This window comes from Sesamum indicum, unplaced genomic scaffold (genome assembly GCF_000512975.1).
Source record: "Sesamum indicum cultivar Zhongzhi No. 13 unplaced genomic scaffold, S_indicum_v1.0 scaffold00109, whole genome shotgun sequence".
Classification (NCBI taxonomy): Eukaryota; Viridiplantae; Streptophyta; class Magnoliopsida; order Lamiales; family Pedaliaceae; genus Sesamum; species Sesamum indicum.
Window position 1 is genome coordinate 497,700 of NW_011628044.1, and position 20,244 is coordinate 517,943.

At 36.6% G+C, this 20,244-nt stretch overlaps 7 protein-coding genes across 7 annotated transcripts; 4 read left to right on the forward strand and 3 right to left on the reverse strand.

Annotated features, from left to right (window-relative positions):
• The first annotated feature begins 958 nt into the window (after positions 1 to 958).
• On the forward strand, positions 959 to 2,549 carry LOC105178893 (universal stress protein PHOS32). Its single transcript, XM_011102468.2, has 4 exons — positions 959 to 1,203; positions 1,800 to 1,909; positions 2,012 to 2,130; positions 2,211 to 2,549. Exons 1-4 carry the CDS (start codon positions 1,026 to 1,028, stop codon positions 2,287 to 2,289), a joined length of 486 nt encoding a protein of 161 aa, XP_011100770.1. The 5' UTR covers positions 959 to 1,025; the 3' UTR covers positions 2,290 to 2,549.
• A 548-nt stretch (positions 2,550 to 3,097) lies between these two features.
• On the forward strand, positions 3,098 to 4,538 carry LOC105178933 (mucin-1-like). The gene has a single exon (XM_020699476.1). It carries the CDS (start codon positions 3,504 to 3,506, stop codon positions 4,437 to 4,439), a length of 936 nt encoding a protein of 311 aa, XP_020555135.1. The 5' UTR covers positions 3,098 to 3,503; the 3' UTR covers positions 4,440 to 4,538.
• A 540-nt stretch (positions 4,539 to 5,078) lies between these two features.
• On the reverse strand, positions 5,079 to 6,419 carry LOC105178895 (F-box/kelch-repeat protein At3g23880-like). Its single transcript, XM_020699475.1, has one exon. It carries the CDS (start codon positions 6,324 to 6,326, stop codon positions 5,250 to 5,252), a length of 1,077 nt encoding a protein of 358 aa, XP_020555134.1. The 5' UTR covers positions 6,327 to 6,419; the 3' UTR covers positions 5,079 to 5,249.
• Positions 6,420 to 8,211: 1,792 nt separating this feature from the next.
• On the reverse strand, positions 8,212 to 10,784 carry LOC105178896 (ubiquitin-conjugating enzyme E2 32-like). The gene is made up of 5 exons (XM_011102470.2): positions 10,557 to 10,784; positions 9,524 to 9,655; positions 9,325 to 9,409; positions 8,994 to 9,157; positions 8,212 to 8,920 (listed from the first exon to the last, which is right to left on the reverse strand). The coding sequence occupies exons 1-5, from the start codon at positions 10,665 to 10,667 to the stop codon at positions 8,522 to 8,524; spliced, it is 891 nt and encodes a 296-aa protein (XP_011100772.1). The 5' UTR covers positions 10,668 to 10,784; the 3' UTR covers positions 8,212 to 8,521.
• Positions 10,785 to 13,003: 2,219 nt separating this feature from the next.
• LOC105178897 (scarecrow-like protein 18) lies at positions 13,004 to 14,683 on the forward strand. Its single transcript, XM_011102471.2, has one exon. It carries the CDS (start codon positions 13,004 to 13,006, stop codon positions 14,681 to 14,683), a length of 1,680 nt encoding a protein of 559 aa, XP_011100773.1.
• A 1,697-nt stretch (positions 14,684 to 16,380) lies between these two features.
• On the forward strand, positions 16,381 to 17,889 carry LOC105178935 (DELLA protein RGL1-like). The gene has a single exon (XM_011102526.1). The coding sequence runs from the start codon at positions 16,381 to 16,383 to the stop codon at positions 17,887 to 17,889; it is 1,509 nt and encodes a 502-aa protein (XP_011100828.1).
• A 554-nt stretch (positions 17,890 to 18,443) lies between these two features.
• LOC105178898 (bZIP transcription factor 53-like) lies at positions 18,444 to 19,489 on the reverse strand. The gene has a single exon (XM_011102473.2). The coding sequence runs from the start codon at positions 19,145 to 19,147 to the stop codon at positions 18,674 to 18,676; it is 474 nt and encodes a 157-aa protein (XP_011100775.1). The 5' UTR covers positions 19,148 to 19,489; the 3' UTR covers positions 18,444 to 18,673.
• Between the last annotated feature and the right edge of the window lie 755 nt (positions 19,490 to 20,244).

Genomic DNA, 20,244 nt, shown 5'->3' on the forward strand with positions numbered 1-20,244 from the left:
CTCACGTGGGAATTGCAGGACTAGGTTGTTTCTGGTTTTCCTTTTCACAGCAGCTTTCATCTTAGCATGTTCTTTTCTGCTGCACCATTTTCAGTAGGATTTGTCATAACAACATTCTATTCTTTTAGCCATTTTAATTATCTTAATTACCCCTCTCCAACAATATATAATATTGATACACATTGAATGTGTATGCATAATATTCTCAATCAACCTTTGATGCACAGAAACCATATATTTACCTAGAAATTTAGAACTCAAGGTAAGACGATAACTTTTTGTTTTTCTTTCTTTCTTTTTTTTTTTAAATAAAAAGAAGTATTGGAAAATGCATGAGAAGAAATTGCTCTTACAATTTCGTTTGAATTTTCTATTCAAAATTTTATAACATCTTCTGTTTCATTAATTTATTATACATACACACTATATATAATTATTTAAAATATATATATATATTATACACTAAAAAAGTTCAAAAAGACTGGAAATAAAAAATCTAATTCGCTTACAATTTATATTATACCCAAAAAGTAAATAAATAAATAATTGGAGGGTGTGGGTGCATGCATGACTAAAATGCGAAAAATGGATCCTTCATCAAATTACAGCCTCCACCACTGACACACACACACCTCACCTTATCCTGTCTTTAAATTGTTTTCCGCAACAATATATTATAACAATAATCTCTTTATTTTTTTTTACGAAAAATTCTTATCTGAACTAAAATTAGTCGAATCAAATTATAAAATAACTGTACCATACTTATTATATGATTAGTCACTTTCTCGGTAGATCAATCACACATTAAGTATATTGTATTTATCATATGATTGGTTCAGCCCGCCAAAATTAGAATTTCTCATTTTTTTAACTTTTTTGTTTGTGTACAATTAATTCTGAATCTCAGTATGTTGCCTTGATTTTCGTCGATGTTGTATTAAAAGACGCGGACAGACACTTATTTCCATCATAATTTTTCGAGTGAGAAAGCACAAAAAATTCTAGAGAGAGAGAAAACAAAAATGGGAGGTTGCAGGAGAGTAGGCGTGGCAGTTGATTTCTCACCATGCAGCAAAAAAGCTCTGCAATGGGCTGTGGACAACCTGGTCCGAAAAGGGGATCACCTGATTCTCGTCAGCGTGCGCCCGGAAGGCTATTATGAGACTGGCGAGATGCAGCTATGGGAGACCACCGGTTCTCGTATGCACCCTATCTCACTCCCTGTTGGTGACTTTTACCGATCAATCTGAATTTGATCAGATCACTGATCTGAATCACTCTAATTTTCTGCTTTCTTTGAGAGTACTGTTTTATTAAATAACAGGTGATTTAGCATATAATTGATCTCACCGTTAATTTTATGTTGAAATGCTGAGCAGATTTTGATTTCTGTCTGTGGCACTTGAATGGTGCATGTTATGTTCTGTGGATCAACATTGTAACTGTATCTTAACTCTTGATCGAATAATAGACCTGATAAAGTTGTTATTCCCCCTCCTGTTTTCTTCTCATTGTGATTCATATCTTGGTAAATGATATTTGACAAAATGCGATTTTTCAATTGAAAAGGAGAGATTTTTCGTTTTGTGAATGAAAGAGGGATGTCTACTACAGTGGTCAGTGGATATATGATTATGTTTTTTATTTGAATCTCAACATATAATCTTGTTAGAATCGGACCACATGAATACTTACCAGTGATGATCATGAAGCTTTAATTCGGAGATATTAAGGCTGTGTGATTCTCTGTTGTTCTTCTTCATCTTAATCAATTGATTTCATCTACTCTTTGTTAGCTTTGATTCCTCTGAGCGATTTCTCAAACCGTGATAACATGAAGAAATATCAAGTCAGCCCTGATCCTGAAACACTGGATATAGTCTCAACTGCATCGAATCAGAAAGAGGTAGATCTTTTCCTATTTGTATACTCAACTTCAATTGAAATGATATCAATTACCACAATTGATGTCTGATAAGGACGGCCTGTGCCTGTTCCTGAAAACCAGATCGTTGTGCTCATGAAAATCTTCTGGGGAGATGCTCGAGAGAAGTTATGTGAATCAATCGACAGCATTCCCCTGGACTGCCTAGTTATTGGGAATAGAGGTCTTGGCAAAATCAAAAGGTTCGATTCTTGCAAAACGTGTGTGCTTCTGAGGTTTCCTGCTAGCTCATTAATAGACTACAATTTATGTAATTCTGCAGGGCTCTCATGGGCAGTGTTAGCAACTTTGTGGTGAACAACGCTTCTTGCCCGGTTACTGTAGTGAAGAGCCACGACTAGACGTGAAGTTGTTCGCGGGTGGAGCTTTATTCGTCTTGTTTCTGAAACTCCTTGAATTTTCTGGGCTCTAGAATTGATATGTAGTAAATAACTGAGGTTGTGTGTATTTCAAACTTGAAGTTTTGTTGCATTGCTCGTACGAGGATGCTGCTTGTTTGCTTGCCTTAGCTCTAGCAGTCAGAGTTCCCTGTAACTTTGAGCAGATCAAATAAAACTTATGGCCATCGCATGATGTTCCTATTATGAGATTATTAGTTCAAGTACATTTGAATATTTACTCTTTGAAGTTGATTGCCAGAACACATGATAACTGAACCTATTGTGAGTTGGACATAAAGCATAAAAGTTTGAAAGAACATGGCCATGACCATGAATTCAATTTCAACATAAAAAAACTTGATTCATAAAATATATATCACCATGAAGAAAAGATGGATTCATCATAAGATTAAGTATACATAATCATTATGTCATTTCAAAAAATAAATAATTATCCATCTTCAATCAAATAGTTAAATTCATGACCATCTCCACATTCTTCAGTAATTTATACTTTTGGAATACAAATGTCGTGTTCGAGACGGTGCCAAACACTGCATGTAGTAATTTTTTTAGTGTTTATGCATTATAAGTCGCAGCGGTTTCCTCCTTGTCGAACAATGAGAGAGTGTGTATGCAAAGCGTCATATTCCTTTAAAATTTCCGTACTATTTACTAAATTTCAAAGCCTTTATAGTAACCAACTTTGGTTGATATAAGGTGAATTGACTAAGATATACTTATTTCTTTCATAAATATTTATGCCTTTAATTAATTAGTTCTATTAATGATACAACCGGTAGTGTATACTCAATCTAAGCGACCCTTATTATCAAAAGAACAACCTTCTATACGCACTACACGCGTGCATGCATGAATGCTCTCGCTTCTTGTAATTGTTTGGTATGCGACACACATTGTGTCTGTTGAATTCTGAGGAATTTTCGGAGGTGATGCGAGTCCAAAAGGCAAATGTAGGACTCTCTTTGACAAGAAAATGAGGGCCACTGCTGAAATGCGTTAAACAAGCACAAGACAATCAGGTGGTCATCCTCTTTTCAAGACGGTAACAACCCCTCAAACTCAATCCTATTTCTCTACAAGCTCTTATACATACGGATCCCATAAAGTTATCAATCATTCCCATAGAACTGCAGACTAGCACCCCCGCAAAAATGGCACTCCATTACAATCTCAGGCTGCTCTTCGCCTCCTGCACTCTTTTCATCTCCTTCCGCTTGGCAGAATCCCAATTTTCCCCCAACTCTTCCCCCAACCTGCAGCCTGAGCCCTCCCCAGGATCGGCACCCATCCCCTCACGATTGCGAATGCCATTCAGAGGGATCTCACACGTGCTAACTCCAACACCAGCCCCCGGACCAGCTGACGTGCCATCACCAGGGCCCGTGCAACCGCCATTACAGGGACCTGCCTTTGCGCCATCACCATCGACATTGCTGGGACCAGCACCTGAGCCGATATCATCCCCCGGACCAGCACCAGTTCCAACACCATCTCCTGCAGCAGGCCCTCGTGCATCATACCCTCCATCAATCTCAGAACCACCATCTAACTCCATCTCGCCCATTGCAGCACCACCAACAGACTCCGATGGACCCTTCGATGTTGAGTCACCAACGACTCTTGCCCCATCAACTGAAGTTGATCCAAGAGTGAAGGAAATCTGTGACTCAACCCATTATTCCTCCCTTTGCCTAGCCACAGTTGTTCCCCACCTCAACGGCAAAACTGACGTTTCATCTGTCCTCGAGTTAGCCATCATGGCTGGTGCTAAACTCACAAAGCATGCCCTGTTGGTGGCCAAGAACGTTACTGAAGAACCAGGAATTAATCCGGAGCTCTTACAAACCCTCAAGGAATGCACCCGCAGTTACGAGATAGCAGTGAACAATTACCAGAACGCGGTTTATGCTTTTCCTAGAAGGGATAAAGGCACCATGAACAGCATGCTCAGTGCTGTCATAATAGATATTGGAGATTGCGAGGATGCAGTCTCAGCGCATGCAGTCGAGTCCCCGTTGTCTAGTATTGGTGGTAGGTTGACACACATGACAAGCAATTGTCTTGCTATTGTTTCCCTCTTGGATTGATAATCCTAATCCACTTGCGGTGGATGCACATATTGTCTGACCTACTATCAAACCTAATGTCCTTGAAAATTGCTTCAATATATTTGCATTATGAAGTTTTCTCTTTTTGTTGTGTGAGAAGCATGTCAAGGATTTTGGAGCATTGAGTAGCAGAATTTAAACTTACCTGATAGGATTCTTGTATAGGTAAAGAGTGCTTTTCAACCAACACCGCTGCAGCCGTCTAACATCTATTAAGATACAAAAGTATGCTCATATATACAAAAATATGGTATTGCTCACTTACGCTTGATATGAAGAATGGCTACATCCGAACATAATTTAACACAAACAACGAAGATTGAATTTGTATTAGATTACATTATACAGATTCCACGACATATTTTATCAAATGGGAACATGGTACTTCTGGTAATAATTCTTGGAAAGACTAGAAATTCCAGGAATACAAGACTTTAAACAGATAATATTTGCAACTTCACTTAATATCAACTTAGTAGGCAAATAACAGAAAAACTAGATTTTTAGTCTGAAAAGTATGCTACAAACAAATGAGACTATATGCTTCCAAGTCCTGGGTTTGATATAATCCCTAATTTCACAACACGGAAGCCAGCATCTTTGAATCAAAATCATAAGTTACGAAGCAGAAATCAATATAACATTACCATACTTAGATAAGATTACAGCCTCTGAGGAATAAACTTAATAGATTACAACCAAGAAAACTAGATTAGCAGTACATCTAACAAGAGTGTCGAAATTGAAAATACACCTTATCAAAACGTTAGACATGATTCTTCAACATCCCTAGAGTGGTGAAACTAAACTTTCAATATAAGTGTTGGCTGCAACCAATGCATCCGTGTCTCTAACCTTAGGAGACCTAAACGAGCGATCCTTTGGGTTAAAAATCACAAACTTCAAACCAGAAAGCAACACAACTTCACCATTCTCTAGCACGTACAATACTGACCTATAGGTGTGCGTAGTGAAATCAACAATGTAGGGAATGCTGGCCAACTTGGTCCACGTCCTTTTTCCTAGTCCATAATCATCCATAACCCACATATCTTCACCAGTTAAATGACTGCAGAGCAGATAAAGGCAATCCCCAGATGCCCCCAACTTTGAATACAAACCATTTTCTACATTATTCGGCATCTCTAGTACTCCATATTCCTCCGTCCCTAAATCAAGAGAAACAATCTTCCATCCAGATCTAAACTCCCAATCATAATTTGCAATCCAATGCAACTTCCCGTGAGCAAATGTAGCTGGCTTATCCAACAGCCAACGACCCTTAAAGTTCTCGATCCTTTTCCACTGATCACTCTTCAAACTATAAACTTTCACTGCCACCTCATAAGAATTTCTATCGCCTATAAAAACCCCCACAACCTTATAATCATCACTTGATTTATCAAAACCAAGTCCATAAGCAAAGTTACAAAAGTCTTCGTTGACACCAAAATCAGGCAGCTTTTTGCATACTCTTGTAGATGGGTTCCACAAAAACAGACCTTTCCTATCTACAGCAAGGCAAATCAGACCATCACAAGAACCCATAATCCAGACTGACTCCATTGGAAATCGGACTGAGTAATCCGTGTCAAATGCATCAATAATGGGTTCACGCAGCAGGGAGGGAACTGAACATTGCATGAGATCACCATGATAATTCAACATAATCCTGTGGTGTGTGTAATTGGGGTCTTGTTTGGTCTTTCGGAGGTGGGATCTAACGAATTGTGGGCTGGAAATTAAGGATAGCCATGATTTGCAAACGCACCTGCATCTCAAGACGGATATTACTGGGAGCCACGTGAGGATCTCAACGATCAGCTCGTCTGGAAGCCTCGGAATCGAATCGGTAGGGATCTCCATTCGAGCTTTTCAGATATGACGAGCTGAATATTCTTTGGTCTCGAGTTCAGATTATGAGGAATGAGAAGTGAACAGAAGAGAGTGAAACAAAAATGGTCCAGTCTAGTCCATATATGGACTTTGTGGAGAAAGAGACTTTGACCTTTGCTTCTACGCCAAGATTACTAATTTTTCTCAATTATTAGTGTTATTCGTTTTCAAAAATTAGAAATAATTATATTTACACTTATCAAGTATTCTATTTTTACACAAATCATTCTTATTTTTCAAAAAATTATAAAAATTACCCCTGACATCTTTTAAAATAAAAAAATACCCCTAATCAATTAGGTCAACTTTTAAAATAATTTTTCAAAAGCAGAAATGTCATTTGGTATGTTTCTGTAATTATAAAAATATAGAAGGGGTGTCAAAATAATATTTATGAAAATGAGTAATATGACCTCATATTTTTTTTTATTATTTATATTAATTTTTATACCTTCTAATAATTAAAATATCCAATTATTCAATTAATATATAAATAAAATTAGTAATAGATTATAAGTTTTAAATTATAACTCCTTCTACCTTCAATATTACCCAATTAAGAATGAAAAAAGAAAAAAAAAGACAAAGACCCTAACCATTTAGAACCTATAAAAATTCGAGTATATTGTAAAATCGGATTTGTGAAAATACATGAAAACTTTACAATATCAAAAATGAGGAAGACGGTGAATTATAATTGATTACTGACCTTCTTTCATTAACGATGAACTCGTCAGCTTATTGGCGATTTTGGAAGAAAAACTCGACCCCCACCCTCCTTTCAGTTGCGATTTTTGAGGGTATTTGACTAAATTTATAAGCTCCTCAAATATTTTATAATATGTTGGAAAGCTTATAAGCTCCAATAAAGTGTTTGGCTAATTTTTTTTAAAAAGCTTATAAAATCCAAAATTTGAAAAAAAAGTTCAAACTTTTCCAACTTTTTTTATAAAATTCTATAAACTATATAAAATTAATATATCATATGACAATTCATACAATTAAGCGCACACCCACATACACTATCATCTCTCTCTCTCACACACACACACTCTTTTTCTCTCTAGAATTTAGAAAATACTTTTTACTAGTAAATTTTTCTAACATTAAAAAAAATATTTTATTATTTAATAATAAATTATTATAGTTAAATAAAAATAAAAATAATATTGATATTATATTTACTGAAAAATATAAATTCAAAACATTATAAGTTATACGACTAGAATAATCTTTGCATTTATAAAGAAAATATCAATTATATATCTATATTTATATTCGAGTAGCATGAATGTACATATATATTATTTTTATTCAAAAGTTCAGGTAATAAATCATCTTTTTTTTGTTTTTGTAAAAAAATTATCTATTAAGTTTTGATTTGGAATTAAATCAATGTGTACTATTTATAAAAGTGTCTTAAAATTTTTTAAAGCAAAACATGTCAAAAAATAACAACTTATTTGATTATAATGATAGCATGCCAATTTTAATTATTTTACCAATAAAAAACCTTATTATGCCAAACGCCCTAACATATTATAAGATGTTTTAATATCTTATAAGCTTTAACACCTATTTTATCCTAACACTTTTAAAAAAATTTAAATAAAATCCAATATCTTATAAGCTTTTAAAATATTTTATATGATATAAGAGCTTATAAGACATTTAAAAAAGTTTAGCCAAACACCCACTTAATATAAGATGGAGGCCTTAGATTCTAAAGATGTTATCCTAAGACTTTGATAATCCCACGACTTCTATAGAAACCAATTAAAAGGACATGAAGAGTAAAGAGTTCCATACGTTGGACACTGTTTCAGATGAATGCACCTCAATCGTGCTTAATAGGTGCAGACAATAAATTTGATTTAACTATAGAGAAATTACCTTCTGGCAATATAGTTCAGCTTCTTTACAAGGTTCAGAACTTTATGACGTAATCGTTATTTAATCTATACAATAATTGAAAAAGGATGTACATACAAGATGCATGTATACATATATATATATATATGTATATGTTTATATATCTCCCAACTGAGGCGTTGCAACTGCTTAGTTGCAGGTTTTTCTCCTATTTGCCGGGCAACAGAAAAGGGTAGCCCACTCTGTCACTTCCCGCATCAACTAATGCATGCTCAACAAATACTATATGACATTTACGACTCATTCATAAAGACAGCACCGTATCCACTAGCTTTCAAGAACTTCTTCAACAAAAGAACAACTATAGCAACAGAAAGCCCAAAAGCAGCCCATGTGAACAAACGATCATCCGCTGGTTTTGGAACCCTTGGTTCTGGCTTATGCAACAGTTGCTGTCCATTTGTGGGCGCGGTAGGAACAGATTGTGATGTCTCAGCAACATTTATATTTGCAGGGGTTTCATTTGGTTCTTCAATGATTCCATCATCTTCAGCGGGATGTGAGATTGCTTCTGTAGTTCCCTCGGCATCATTTTGGGGACTGTGCTGACATTCTCTATTATCAGTCTGTACTTCAGCAGTTTCGTTGCCCTGAGGCACCGGCGGTGCTTTGCTGAGCATGTAGTCATGAATCTAAGCAAGCCAAGTATTAGTTTAAGATGATGGAAAAAAATATAAAACGTCCAATCAAGCATGCACAACAAACCTCATCAATCAGCTTTTGGCGTTCAGGAGACCCAAAAGTCGGAGCCGCTTCACGAGATTTAATTGCAAAAGCTCTCCTCTCTTCTTTTGAGTAATCTAAGGATCCCAAGGCGCCGTTTGGGCTAGTAGGCATAAATGCAATTAATGCTACCAAAGCAGTGCGAACTGCCAAAAAAAAGACCAAACCCACTACTAGAATTATTAAAGAAACTCTTCCAAGAAAAAGGGTACAAGATACCAAAATATAACATATAAGTTTTTCGATGGACTAAAACTTGTGATGATATCCAAAAGAATCTGAGCTATCATAAATATCTCAGACATGATCATACCACTCCAAGATGGTTGCCAGTGCTCAGGGTGATGATTAGAAATGCTCAGGCATATCTTGGCTTGGGTTTCAAATCGACCATTGGGCTGTAAAACAAATGAAAAAAGAAGATCAGGTAAAATACCAACACAATTTTCAGAATCCACATGAAAATTGTTCCACTGATACTGATAAGCTACTTAAAAACAGTATTGCAATACCGTCAACAACATAAATGAAGGTGGTTTAAAAGGATATTCAGCAGGCAACTGAATTCGTCCGTGATATATCCCTCCCTCGAACTCCGTGTCTCTTGGCCCCCTAATTGCAAACTGCCATTCAAATATATTCTCCTGGAGAAGAAATATTGAATCACAGAGTAAATTACTTTTGGATTTTTCTTACAATAGTTTGGAGAAAAGATGAAGAGCAGCTAACATAGTATTTTTCTTCAAGTACAGAAGTCATCATAAAAGAAAAAGGTAAAGGTACTCTATTGTACATGGACAAAAAAAGAGTAAAGAGGAATTCAAGCAACATGTACACTGTAACAAAACAAAAAGTAAGCCAGTTTAAATCCATAACAGGCCAAAGAGATCTCAAACAGTACACAAATAAAAACCACTAGAGCAATAAGTTAACCCAGGCAATGTTAATTTTTCAATGACTAATTTTAAACTTACAAAAAAGGAGTTGATTGAATTCAACATCCAAACTATCTATTAACCAACTCTTCATGAAAATCAAATTCGATCAGCGTCATATCCGCAGCCAACATCATCAATCGGAAAATGAAAAATCACAACCGAATGCGAAACTAAAATGTTGTCAAGGTGATTACAGCATATCAACCAACAAGTATCTCAAAACCAGAACTTTATTCAGATCCAGCCTCGTAAAATGATTTTCCTTCCTGCAACGCTATACGGAACCACTGGAACAATTTCCCAAAAAATTCCATTAATCAATTTTTGCAAGCGTCGTTTTCTCAACGAGCAATCAGCTAAAAGTTCCAGGGAAGAATAATATCTCAAGGAACAAAACACGTAATAAATCTGATAATCTGTAATTATTTTGCTAAAGCTAAATGTCACCGACCTCAAATTGTTTTCCTAAAATTAAATCATCTAAAGATCATGTTCGCGGCGAGAAATTATCTTAAAGAACTCCGGTCAAAAACAAAACTCTTCGTACAAATTGCGAAATACAAACCCAAAAATCGAAAATTATATTTTCAGGAAAAACAATTAATACCTCAAGGGGAAGGCTCATGAAATCGTCGGACGGATTCGATTGCATCTCTTTCAACTCCTGCAAAATCCTCTTCACGGCGGGATTCTTCCGATTGTACTTATCTTGCGCCATTGTTTCCTCTTACGGTAGATCGCACGGCACCTGATTCTTCTCGCCTAGGACGACGATCAGAAATGTCCCATAAAATTATTACTTGGATAGAGAAGAGAGAGAGAGAGAGAGTGTGGGCGTTCCAGTGCGGGCAGGTATTATTTAATAAGTGTGACACGTCATTTGATGGAACCATACGCTGACGTGTTAAAGTTTAATTGGAAGTTTGCTTCCGCACTCTCCAGTATTGCATTTCCAAGCAATTTACGGTTTGAACTAAAGACGCTCGACACGGTGCACTAATCCTTGACTTAAACAACTCAACAGCACCGCACAGGGTAAGCTGCTGACCTATACCATGCGGTTCTGTGGGGTTAGTCGTTGCTAGGAGACAAGTTAAAATATCTATAAAGTGCTACAACAATTTTCTCTTTTGTTTCCTTGTTATGATTTTAGGATCAGATGATCCATCACATGCATACAATTTTCAAAGGAACAGGATAAGAACAACCCTTTTTCATATCACTCCCCTTAAGTTTTCACATTTTTATGATACTCCCCAAAGAAACATTATAATTGCTTGTAGCCCCCAAGATTAGCACAAGATTTCTAGATTGATGGAAAAGAAGTTTACTAAAGAACACTGTAAACCCATTTCCATAAGGTTGCATTTTGGACTGAATGCTTTCAAATCCATCCATCCAAATACATCTTTAAAAAAATAATGAAAATAGACGACATTTTTTTGGCTTATACATATTTACTAGATTGACCTTAAAACACAGCATATTGTCTATGTGTAAAGGGGGTAAAAGTGATATTTGCACTCCACATATTAAATGTTTTTAAGTAATATAAACAGACCCTCAGCCATTGTGAGAGGGAACTTTGGCTAAATAAAGAGAAGAGAATTTTGCTAGTTTGAGAATTACACGTATTTGAAATATGTTCACATTGCTTGTTTTCTATTTATATTCCATCATAGATGATTTTATGTTACCTGTCAATGTAGGTAGAGTGTGAACCGTTGAATAAAATATTAATAATATCACAACATAAAATAATATCATCTATAAATTAGACAATAATTTATATTTAAGTCGGGCTGCTACCAATTCAGCGTTTTAAATCTTTGGTACCTTGTGTATAAATTTGTGTCTGGACTCAAATTGAAAACATGAACAAATAGGATTAGATTTAGAAAAAGAAGAGTTGCCGTAGGAGATAAGTGACAACTAGCTGGAAAAAGAAATGAAAGGGACTAGAATGAAAAATCTTCGCCTTAGTAGTGAAGTGAGGAAAATATCTTTGTAATTTTAGTCATAAGCTCTTAATGAATAAATGATGTTGAATGCAAATAATTGTGTACCGTGTTACTAAAGTGAATACCAACAATTTTAATGAAAATAATACAAGTATCTGTGGATGTTCCACAGATATTATTCACTCTAACATCCTATGAAGTTCACAATCTTGCACTGAAAAGGCATCTCTCTAAGGAGAGAAAGGTCCATACTTATAAGCCGTTCGAATTCTTCGTTTACAACTATTGGAGAACGCTTGCCTACATCGTAGAGTTTCTTACTGTTGGAGAATGCTTGCCTACATCAGAGAGTTTCTTTCCTCTCACTAACGTCACTTGCACTCTGACACTGACATTCTTGGATTTGCCTTTACTTCATTTGTATAGGTGGAAAGCATTATCCTATATATCTACACTGACTCATGCACTGTATTAATGTTTCATTGGTCTCTGTCTCTTTCATTCTGTTTGTTTTTTCTAACTAATGATTTGATTTGCTTTGTGGTCATTGTTTAGATGCACCAGGGAAATGCAGAGGAGATTAAGAAAAGCCCTCTTGCTCTGTAAAAGTTTAAGTTATTGAATGGGGAGTTTTATGTATCTGATGCTTTCATTTTGAGCTAATAGAATAGTTGATGTCTTTTTCTTGTCACCGTCTTATCTGCTGAGCTGCCTGATAGGAAACTGATGGGTTCTTTGCGATTCTTGGGAGCTTCTGCTTGTGAAGTATTGGATTTCCCGCTTGATTGTGATGCCAATGAAAGGCCGGTAGAATTTAATAAACAATTAAATGCTAAGCCTCAGATTATGCAGGCCGGACTGAACTATTCGCTCGTATGTTGACATTCAAACTAATGTCTTTACCTAAGTGAACGTGTGTGTGCTCATTGTTAATAATGTCTAAATATAGTTAACTATCAACAAGCAGCATCATATAAGTTTCACTGAATAAATTGTATAATAATAGGATTGTAAGATATATACATTCTTGAACTGAATAAGATCAATTCAAGGGGGGAGAGAAGTAAGAAAAGTTGGGTTAGATATTATTAAGATGTTGAGCAACATTTCCCAAACTGAGCAATTCCATAGCTGTGGGGGATTAGATGAGTATGACTTGGAGAATTTAGAGAAGAAAAGTGGCTTTTGTGAAGGTGAAAAATGGGGAGAATTAGATATGGGCATGGATTCATTTGGTTGTGGTGTAGAGTTCTTTGGAGATTGCTCTGCCCAAATTGACCAACAACAGCAACAGTTTGCAGATTTTGGGAGTACGTGTGCTGATGAGTTTCTGAAGACTGTTCGTGTGGACTCCCAGAAATCAGAGCTGATCGAACCTGAGAAGAAGGGAGCTCACCTGTTTCCTTCAGCATCATTTGAGATTCTGAACAAGTATAGAAGCAGGTGCAGGAGATTAAACGGTGAATATATGAATATTCCGAGGTATGATGCAGAACGCAAAGTTAGCTGTGGCATGTCAGTGGTAACAATCATTCAGTTGGCTGCTGAAAAGTTCATCCAATCCAACGAAAGCTCTTTGCTTAGCCATCCGTATCTAAGTTCCATGTTGTGCCGCTCTGAGGAAGACTCTCAAGGAGTTCAACTTGTCCAGAATGTCCTCGCCTGTGCTGACAAAGTAGGCGAGAAGCAGTATGAACGAGCCCGAAACCTCTTGCTTGAATGCGATAGAATGAGTTCCCCTGGAGGGACTCCTGTTCAGAGGTTAGTGTTCTATTTCACTGAAGCACTATACGAGAAGATTGATAGAGAAACAGGAAGAATCACCCCCAAGGGTTTGGGGAAGAAGATTGAAGATCCTTTACAGGCATTGAAAACCCCAGACATGACTCTTATCACGTTTCACAAGAAGCTGCCTCTCTCCCAGATCACCAAATTTGCTGGGATTCAAGCTGTAGTAGATGACGTAGCCGAGGCAAGAAAGGTGCACTTTATTGATCTTGAGATCAGGAAAGGAATACAATGCACGATTTTGATGCAAGCTCTTGCAGCTAGATCTGAAAATCCTATAGAGCATCTCAAGATCACTGCTGTAGCAATAAAATCAAAAGCAAGTATAGAGGAGACGGGTCGACAACTGACGAGTTTTGCTCAGTCCTTGGACCTGAAGTTTTCTTTTAATGTAGTCATGGTAGAAGATATCTTTGGTCTCAAAGAAAACCTCTTTGATCTAGATGAGGATGAAGCTATTGCTGTCTACGCAGCATACACGTTAACGAACATGATTGGTCAGCCTGATCAGCTGGAACACTTAATCAGAATTATCAAAAGTATGAATCCTTGTATGATGGTTGTTACTGAAGTCGAGGCAAACTGTAATTCCCCTATTTTTGTGGAGAGATTTGTCGAAGCTCTCTTTTTCTATGGTGCTTGCTTTGAGTCAATGGCAGAATGTCTGAAGAATGATGAGAAGCACAGGTGCATTGCTGAAAGAACATGCTTCAGTTCAGCGATACGGAATATTGTCGCGGCTGAGGGAGACGACAGGAAGATTAGGCATGTTGGTATTAGCGTCTGGAGGGCATTTTTTACGCATTTTGGATTTGAAGAGACGGAGCTGAGTATGTCTGCTGTGTATCAAGCAAATCTTGTGGTCAAGAATTTCACCTCTGGAAGTTCCTATACCTTTGATATTGATGGTAAAAGCTTAATTATTGGTTGGAAAGGAGCACCAGTAAGTTCACTTTCTGCATGGAAGTTTCAGTGTCCTATGTAAATCTCATATATATAGGCCCTGGAGTTTGTTTTCTTCCATAGTGAAACGGAAGAAATTTCGCAGCGGATCTTTGTTTACTTTCTTTAACTAGTAAACATAAACGCTTCTAAAATATGCATATTGCATAAACGTCGTGTTCTTAATCCATGGTACAAATCAGAAGGTTTGTGCAATGAATTCTGGTCTCTACTAATACAGCTAATAACAAGATTTGAGGTCAATTTAGAATTACGTTTTGATCCGTGTTGCAGTCAAGCAATCCCAGAATGATAAGAACAATTGATGATGAAGCTTAGTTTATATTTCTACAAAACAAGTCCAGGGATCCTTGCTGGCCTAGGCACATAAAATAACGCCATTTTATAATCAAGCTCTGGTCCGCGAGTTTGATGGTAGACAGACATCGCTCACATCTTATTGTTCTTAAACCAAGAGTAGCTTTGTTCTTTATTTTAAATCAATATAGCAAAGTCTCTCCGTTTTCCTGAGGCTGTTTGACAGAGGTTTGGTATAAACCAGGGACAGATTAGTTTATAGAGAAAAACAGTGCCTGTCCAAGATTTTTCTATGTGTGTGGTATACATATTCATACATATATATAAATATAAATAAAAGAGACATGATTTGATAATGAACAATAGTTTTTGTCTCATACTAAACAACATCAAATATTCCATACTTATTTTATATTATCTCCAAAAACAAATCCAAACATACACACTATCTCTAACACATACTTGTTTATTTTTGTTTTTCTCTCTCTATCTCCATAAAAAACATCAAAACAAGTTAAAAATGAAACCAAAGGAGCTATGGTCATTTGTTGTCTCAATCGAATAAATCATACATCTGATAGATCTTCTAAGTTTGCTAGATGAGAGAAAAGCATAACAAGATGCTTCTTCCCCCGCCTTGAACAAAAGCTATATCTCTTCTTAATATAAAAATGATTAATATACGTCGGGGGAACTGTGAAGCGAGTTTCTGTGTTCACAGTGTTACCATATGCCTCTAAGACAAGCCCTGTAAAAGAGCTTGCCTGAACCTTAACTAAAAGCAACACTCTAACAATTTGAGCAAACATGGTTTTCCAATAGTGTCAGTTGAATTGGCCAAGATTCTCAGTGTCTCATTCTTAAATTCGTTTTTTTGTCATACATGACAATTACAGTGCTCTTTCTTGTTTATTGTTGTGCACCTATCATGATTTTCTCTGATCCATTAGTTAACAAAACTTTATGTCAATATCCAAGGAATATACAACGTGGTAACTAGCTGGTGTACAAAATAACAAGGTTCTGTTTACAATAACTAGTTTTATTTCCTTAGACTTTGCAGTTGATCATATATTTTTTACGGCTTAACGTTGTTGGACAAATGCTCTTTTCGCTAATGAGGCGGCTGCCAGATCATTGATCGTCCTGCTCGCATCCGGACAGGAATTTGTCTTGCTTTTGGCGTCTGGTAAAGGATCAAAGTCTTATCTGTGAGAGGATATCGGCAGCGAAAGAAAGCTTTAATAGAAAAGGTTGTAGTCTCCCTTCATTCAATGCCAGATACAGCTAATCCACTCACCAAATGATGGAAACTTCTCTTCATATTAATAGAATCTCCTCTCGAGGATCCTTGTTTTGTGTTTCTGTCTTTTTCCTCAGTTTTCATTAAACGCTCTCCTAAGTATCAGCATTCTGGAAAGGATGGCACCGCGCTCTGATGAAGCCATTCAGGACAATGAGCTTCCACTTACACTCTCATATGATGCTGAAGCTAAGAAAGGAGATCCATGCAATTTGCAGGCTCCATTTGAAATTCTGATCAAGTATGGGAGCCAAATGAAGCGTTTGAGAAGCGGTAAACGTTGTGGGCTGAGACAGCCCAAGCATTTTGAAACGGCGCGAAGAGACTGTCAAATTTCAGAAACGGGCGGCAGTGCCTCAAATTGTCAAGTATTATCTGCTGTAAGCATCATGAGAATGGCAACAACGGAACTAATTAAGTCCAGGTCTCGGATCACAAGTGACTCTTCCACTCTTGGAAACGCTTCTGCATTTGATTCTGGTGTAACTCACAAGCATGCAAAGCATTTGAAGCACGTGTTGTGTCTTCTTGATGCTGCGGAAAAGTTCTCCAACCAACAGTATGATGAAGCTGAAAAATTGCTCATCTTCTTACTTTCAGCTTCTCATGCTGATCATCCTATTGAGAGAGTCGTCACTTGGTTTGTTCGAGATTTACAAGAAAGAATTGACATGGAAAATGGAAAATTTGATCTGGAGAAAGAAGTAGTAGAAGTCGACGTGGAACAAGCACTAGCGGATCTAAAAGCTGCTATCTTTACAAGTGAACAACTCCTCCCCTTCACTCAAATCACACACTTCACTGCAATTCAAACGATTTTGGACAGTCTGGCATCAGCTGAAAAAATTCATGTTATTGATATCGGAACCAAACTCGGTTCGCACTGGATGATCATCGTGCATTCTCTTGCTAATCGAAAAAATTTCCCAGTGGAGCAGCTCAAGATCACTGTGGTTTGTACACCAAAAGACAATGTCGAAGAAAGAGTTGAGATGCTGTCTTCTTTTGCAGAGTCCATGAATGTGCCCCTTATATTTAAAATAGTGAACTCAGAAATGCACGAGTTCAAGCAAGATCAGTTCGAATTAGAGGCTGGTGAAGTAGTGGCTGTTTACATGGAGTTCTGTCTCACTGCTTTAGCGGCTTCTCCTAACAACATAGAAGCTTTAATAGGATGGGTCAAGAACCTGAATCCTCAACTGATGGTCGTCAATGAAATTGAGGCAAATGTATGTGCATCAGCCTTCGTCCCCCGGTTTCATGAGGCACTCTTTCTCTGTAGTGCAATGTTTGATTGCCTCGAGGATTGCCTGGAACAGGACAACCAGTGCAGGGAGATAATCGAGAAAGTCTACTTTCAGGAGATCATAAAAAACAGCGCTATGAGTGAGGATGATGGGAGTTTTAGGCGATGTCGTAAGATCAACTTCTGGAGGGAATATTTTGCCAAATTCGGTATTGTGGAAATGGAGCTGAGCCAGCCATCTATGGACCAAGCAAGCTTTCTGGTCAGAGAATCACCTTGCTGGAAGTCTTGCACTCTGAGTATGAACGGCAAATGTATGCTTCTCGGATGGAACGAGATCCCATTACGATCTGTGTCTGCTTGGAAGTTCCACAAAGACTGAAATATAGAGAGAGATTATGGAGGAAAGAGTACTGAATTCGTCACTGTTTCTGTACCTGGATGGATATAATAACTGAGAGAATAATGTCACCATCTATATACGATATACCAAATTCTCGCGGTCTTTCTGGTAATAAGATTACTGTTTTGCAGCAATAGCATTTTCGTTTCAGCAGAAGCAACTACAGCTTACCTAGTGATAGTTTCTTGTTGGTTTACAACCTGAAGAATTCATTTTTATGCTTGTGTATGTCTGAAATCACATGGTTGACCCAGATTGCAAGTTCTCTTTGTTTCAGCTTATGACAATGAATTTGTCTTATTGTTCACAAAACGATAAAAAGCTCCACAGAGAGCTTGAAATTCCAATACTTTCAATACACTAAGATAGGAACATCTTAGGCTGTGTTTTCATTTCATTTTCAAGAATTCGTTTTCGTTTTGGTGAAAATGAGATAAATCCAATTGTGTGGTGAGGACCCTCTATCATGATTATGCGGAGAAATGAAGATGTGTTTGGATTAAAGATTTTCAAGGTACATTTTTCCTATTGAGTTGGATAGAAAACCTCCATGACTATAGAGAAAAACAAACATGTTTCCAAGTGTATGGCCCTTAATGCATCCTCCAAATGAGTGGAAACAAAGGATTTCTAACCTTAAACAGGACTGAATAAAAAGAAACTTAACATTTACAATATATACAATCAAGTGCAACGACATGCACTTAATCTGCCATGGACATGCATGCATATCCACACACACACACAACACACTGAACATTCTTCAAAACTGGTAAATCCCATCAACAGTCTGAGACTGAAAAGTAGGCTGCAGCCATGGTTTTAGCAAAGGATCTTGCAAATATTCCATTACAGAAAATTCATCACTGCTTCCCATTTCATCAAACACATCATGACTGCCAGAACTCCGATAAGAAACCAGCACTTCTTCCATCAATTCCAGCCTCTTTTTCAGCTCCTCAGCTTGCATTCTGAGGATCCTGTTCTCTGATTCAACGGCCATGTACCGTCTTTCGATCTCGTTGATCTTCTGGACCGTTTCACTGCTTCTGGTCCTGAAATATGTGACTTGATCATTCAAATCCTTAATGTGCTGCTCCTTCTTCAACCTCGACCGCCGTGCTGATTCTCGGTTGGATATCATCCTCTTCCTCTTCTTCTCATCTGTGATCTTTGCATACCGGTTTTCGTCATCTTCCGAAGAACTTGAGTTGCATTTAAGCTTTCTTGATGACATTTCTCTTCAGTTTCTGGCTCTGGAGATTGTTTTGTTTTTCCTTCTTTTGTTGCAGATTAATGATAAAAAGATATGAGTACTGAAAAGGGATCAAGAAAAAACATAAAACCAGTACAGAAAAACAACTGAGAATGATTGAACAAGCCTAATTCTACACAGAAGTACTATAAAGACACTACTCATGTCAAAAACAAGATGAATTAAGCAAAAGTAATGACTCTTGCATGGAAATCATTGCTTTCATCAGCAAAAAATGATGACAAAATTTCAAACTCTTGAACCAAATAAATGCAAAGGGCCAAGTGGGATTTGATTCTTGAAATGTGAAGGAGTTTGTAGTTATCCTTTGGAGTATATATAAGGAAATATTATGGATGAGAAAATGGGAGAATTCCACAAGTTGAAGGAATCTTCCAAGAGCATACATTTGGAGAGAAATGGTGGACAAATATATGGATAATGATAGCACACCAATAGACACTTTCTTTATGTAATCCAGTGGAATATAGACTCCTGAATATGGATAAGGTTTTAATAAATTTCAAAAAGTGAAGCAACACAGTTTTATCTTTATCATGCCCTCTTAATGTTCAACTCTCCCACAGATTATAATCTATTAATCATTTTTCTGAAATAAAATAAAAATAAAAATACTCACCTTCATGATTGAGTTCAAGGGAAATTTCAGTCAAAATTAATCTTCGACATATCTGAACCAACCACATTATAAATATAATACCTTGAGTTCAAAATAAATGGCCGAGCGGCCACAACTTTATGTTTATATTTTCATTTTAAAATTTTGAAATAGTAATTAAAGTGACATATTTGTTTATATGTATCTATATTGAAAAAAAATTTTGACACCACAATCTAATTAAATATTTCACATATATTTTCATTTCACACAAAAATTTATACAAAACACATCTTTATTACTAGAAATTTAAAATAAAAACATAAACAAACAGAACTTCAGAGATGGGCAACTATTTTTACTATTTGTACAGTATAATTAAATATTTACAATTGAATTCTTTTTAAAAAATAATTACAATGGTTTTTCTTTTTTCTTTTTTTTTTTAAATTTCTACATT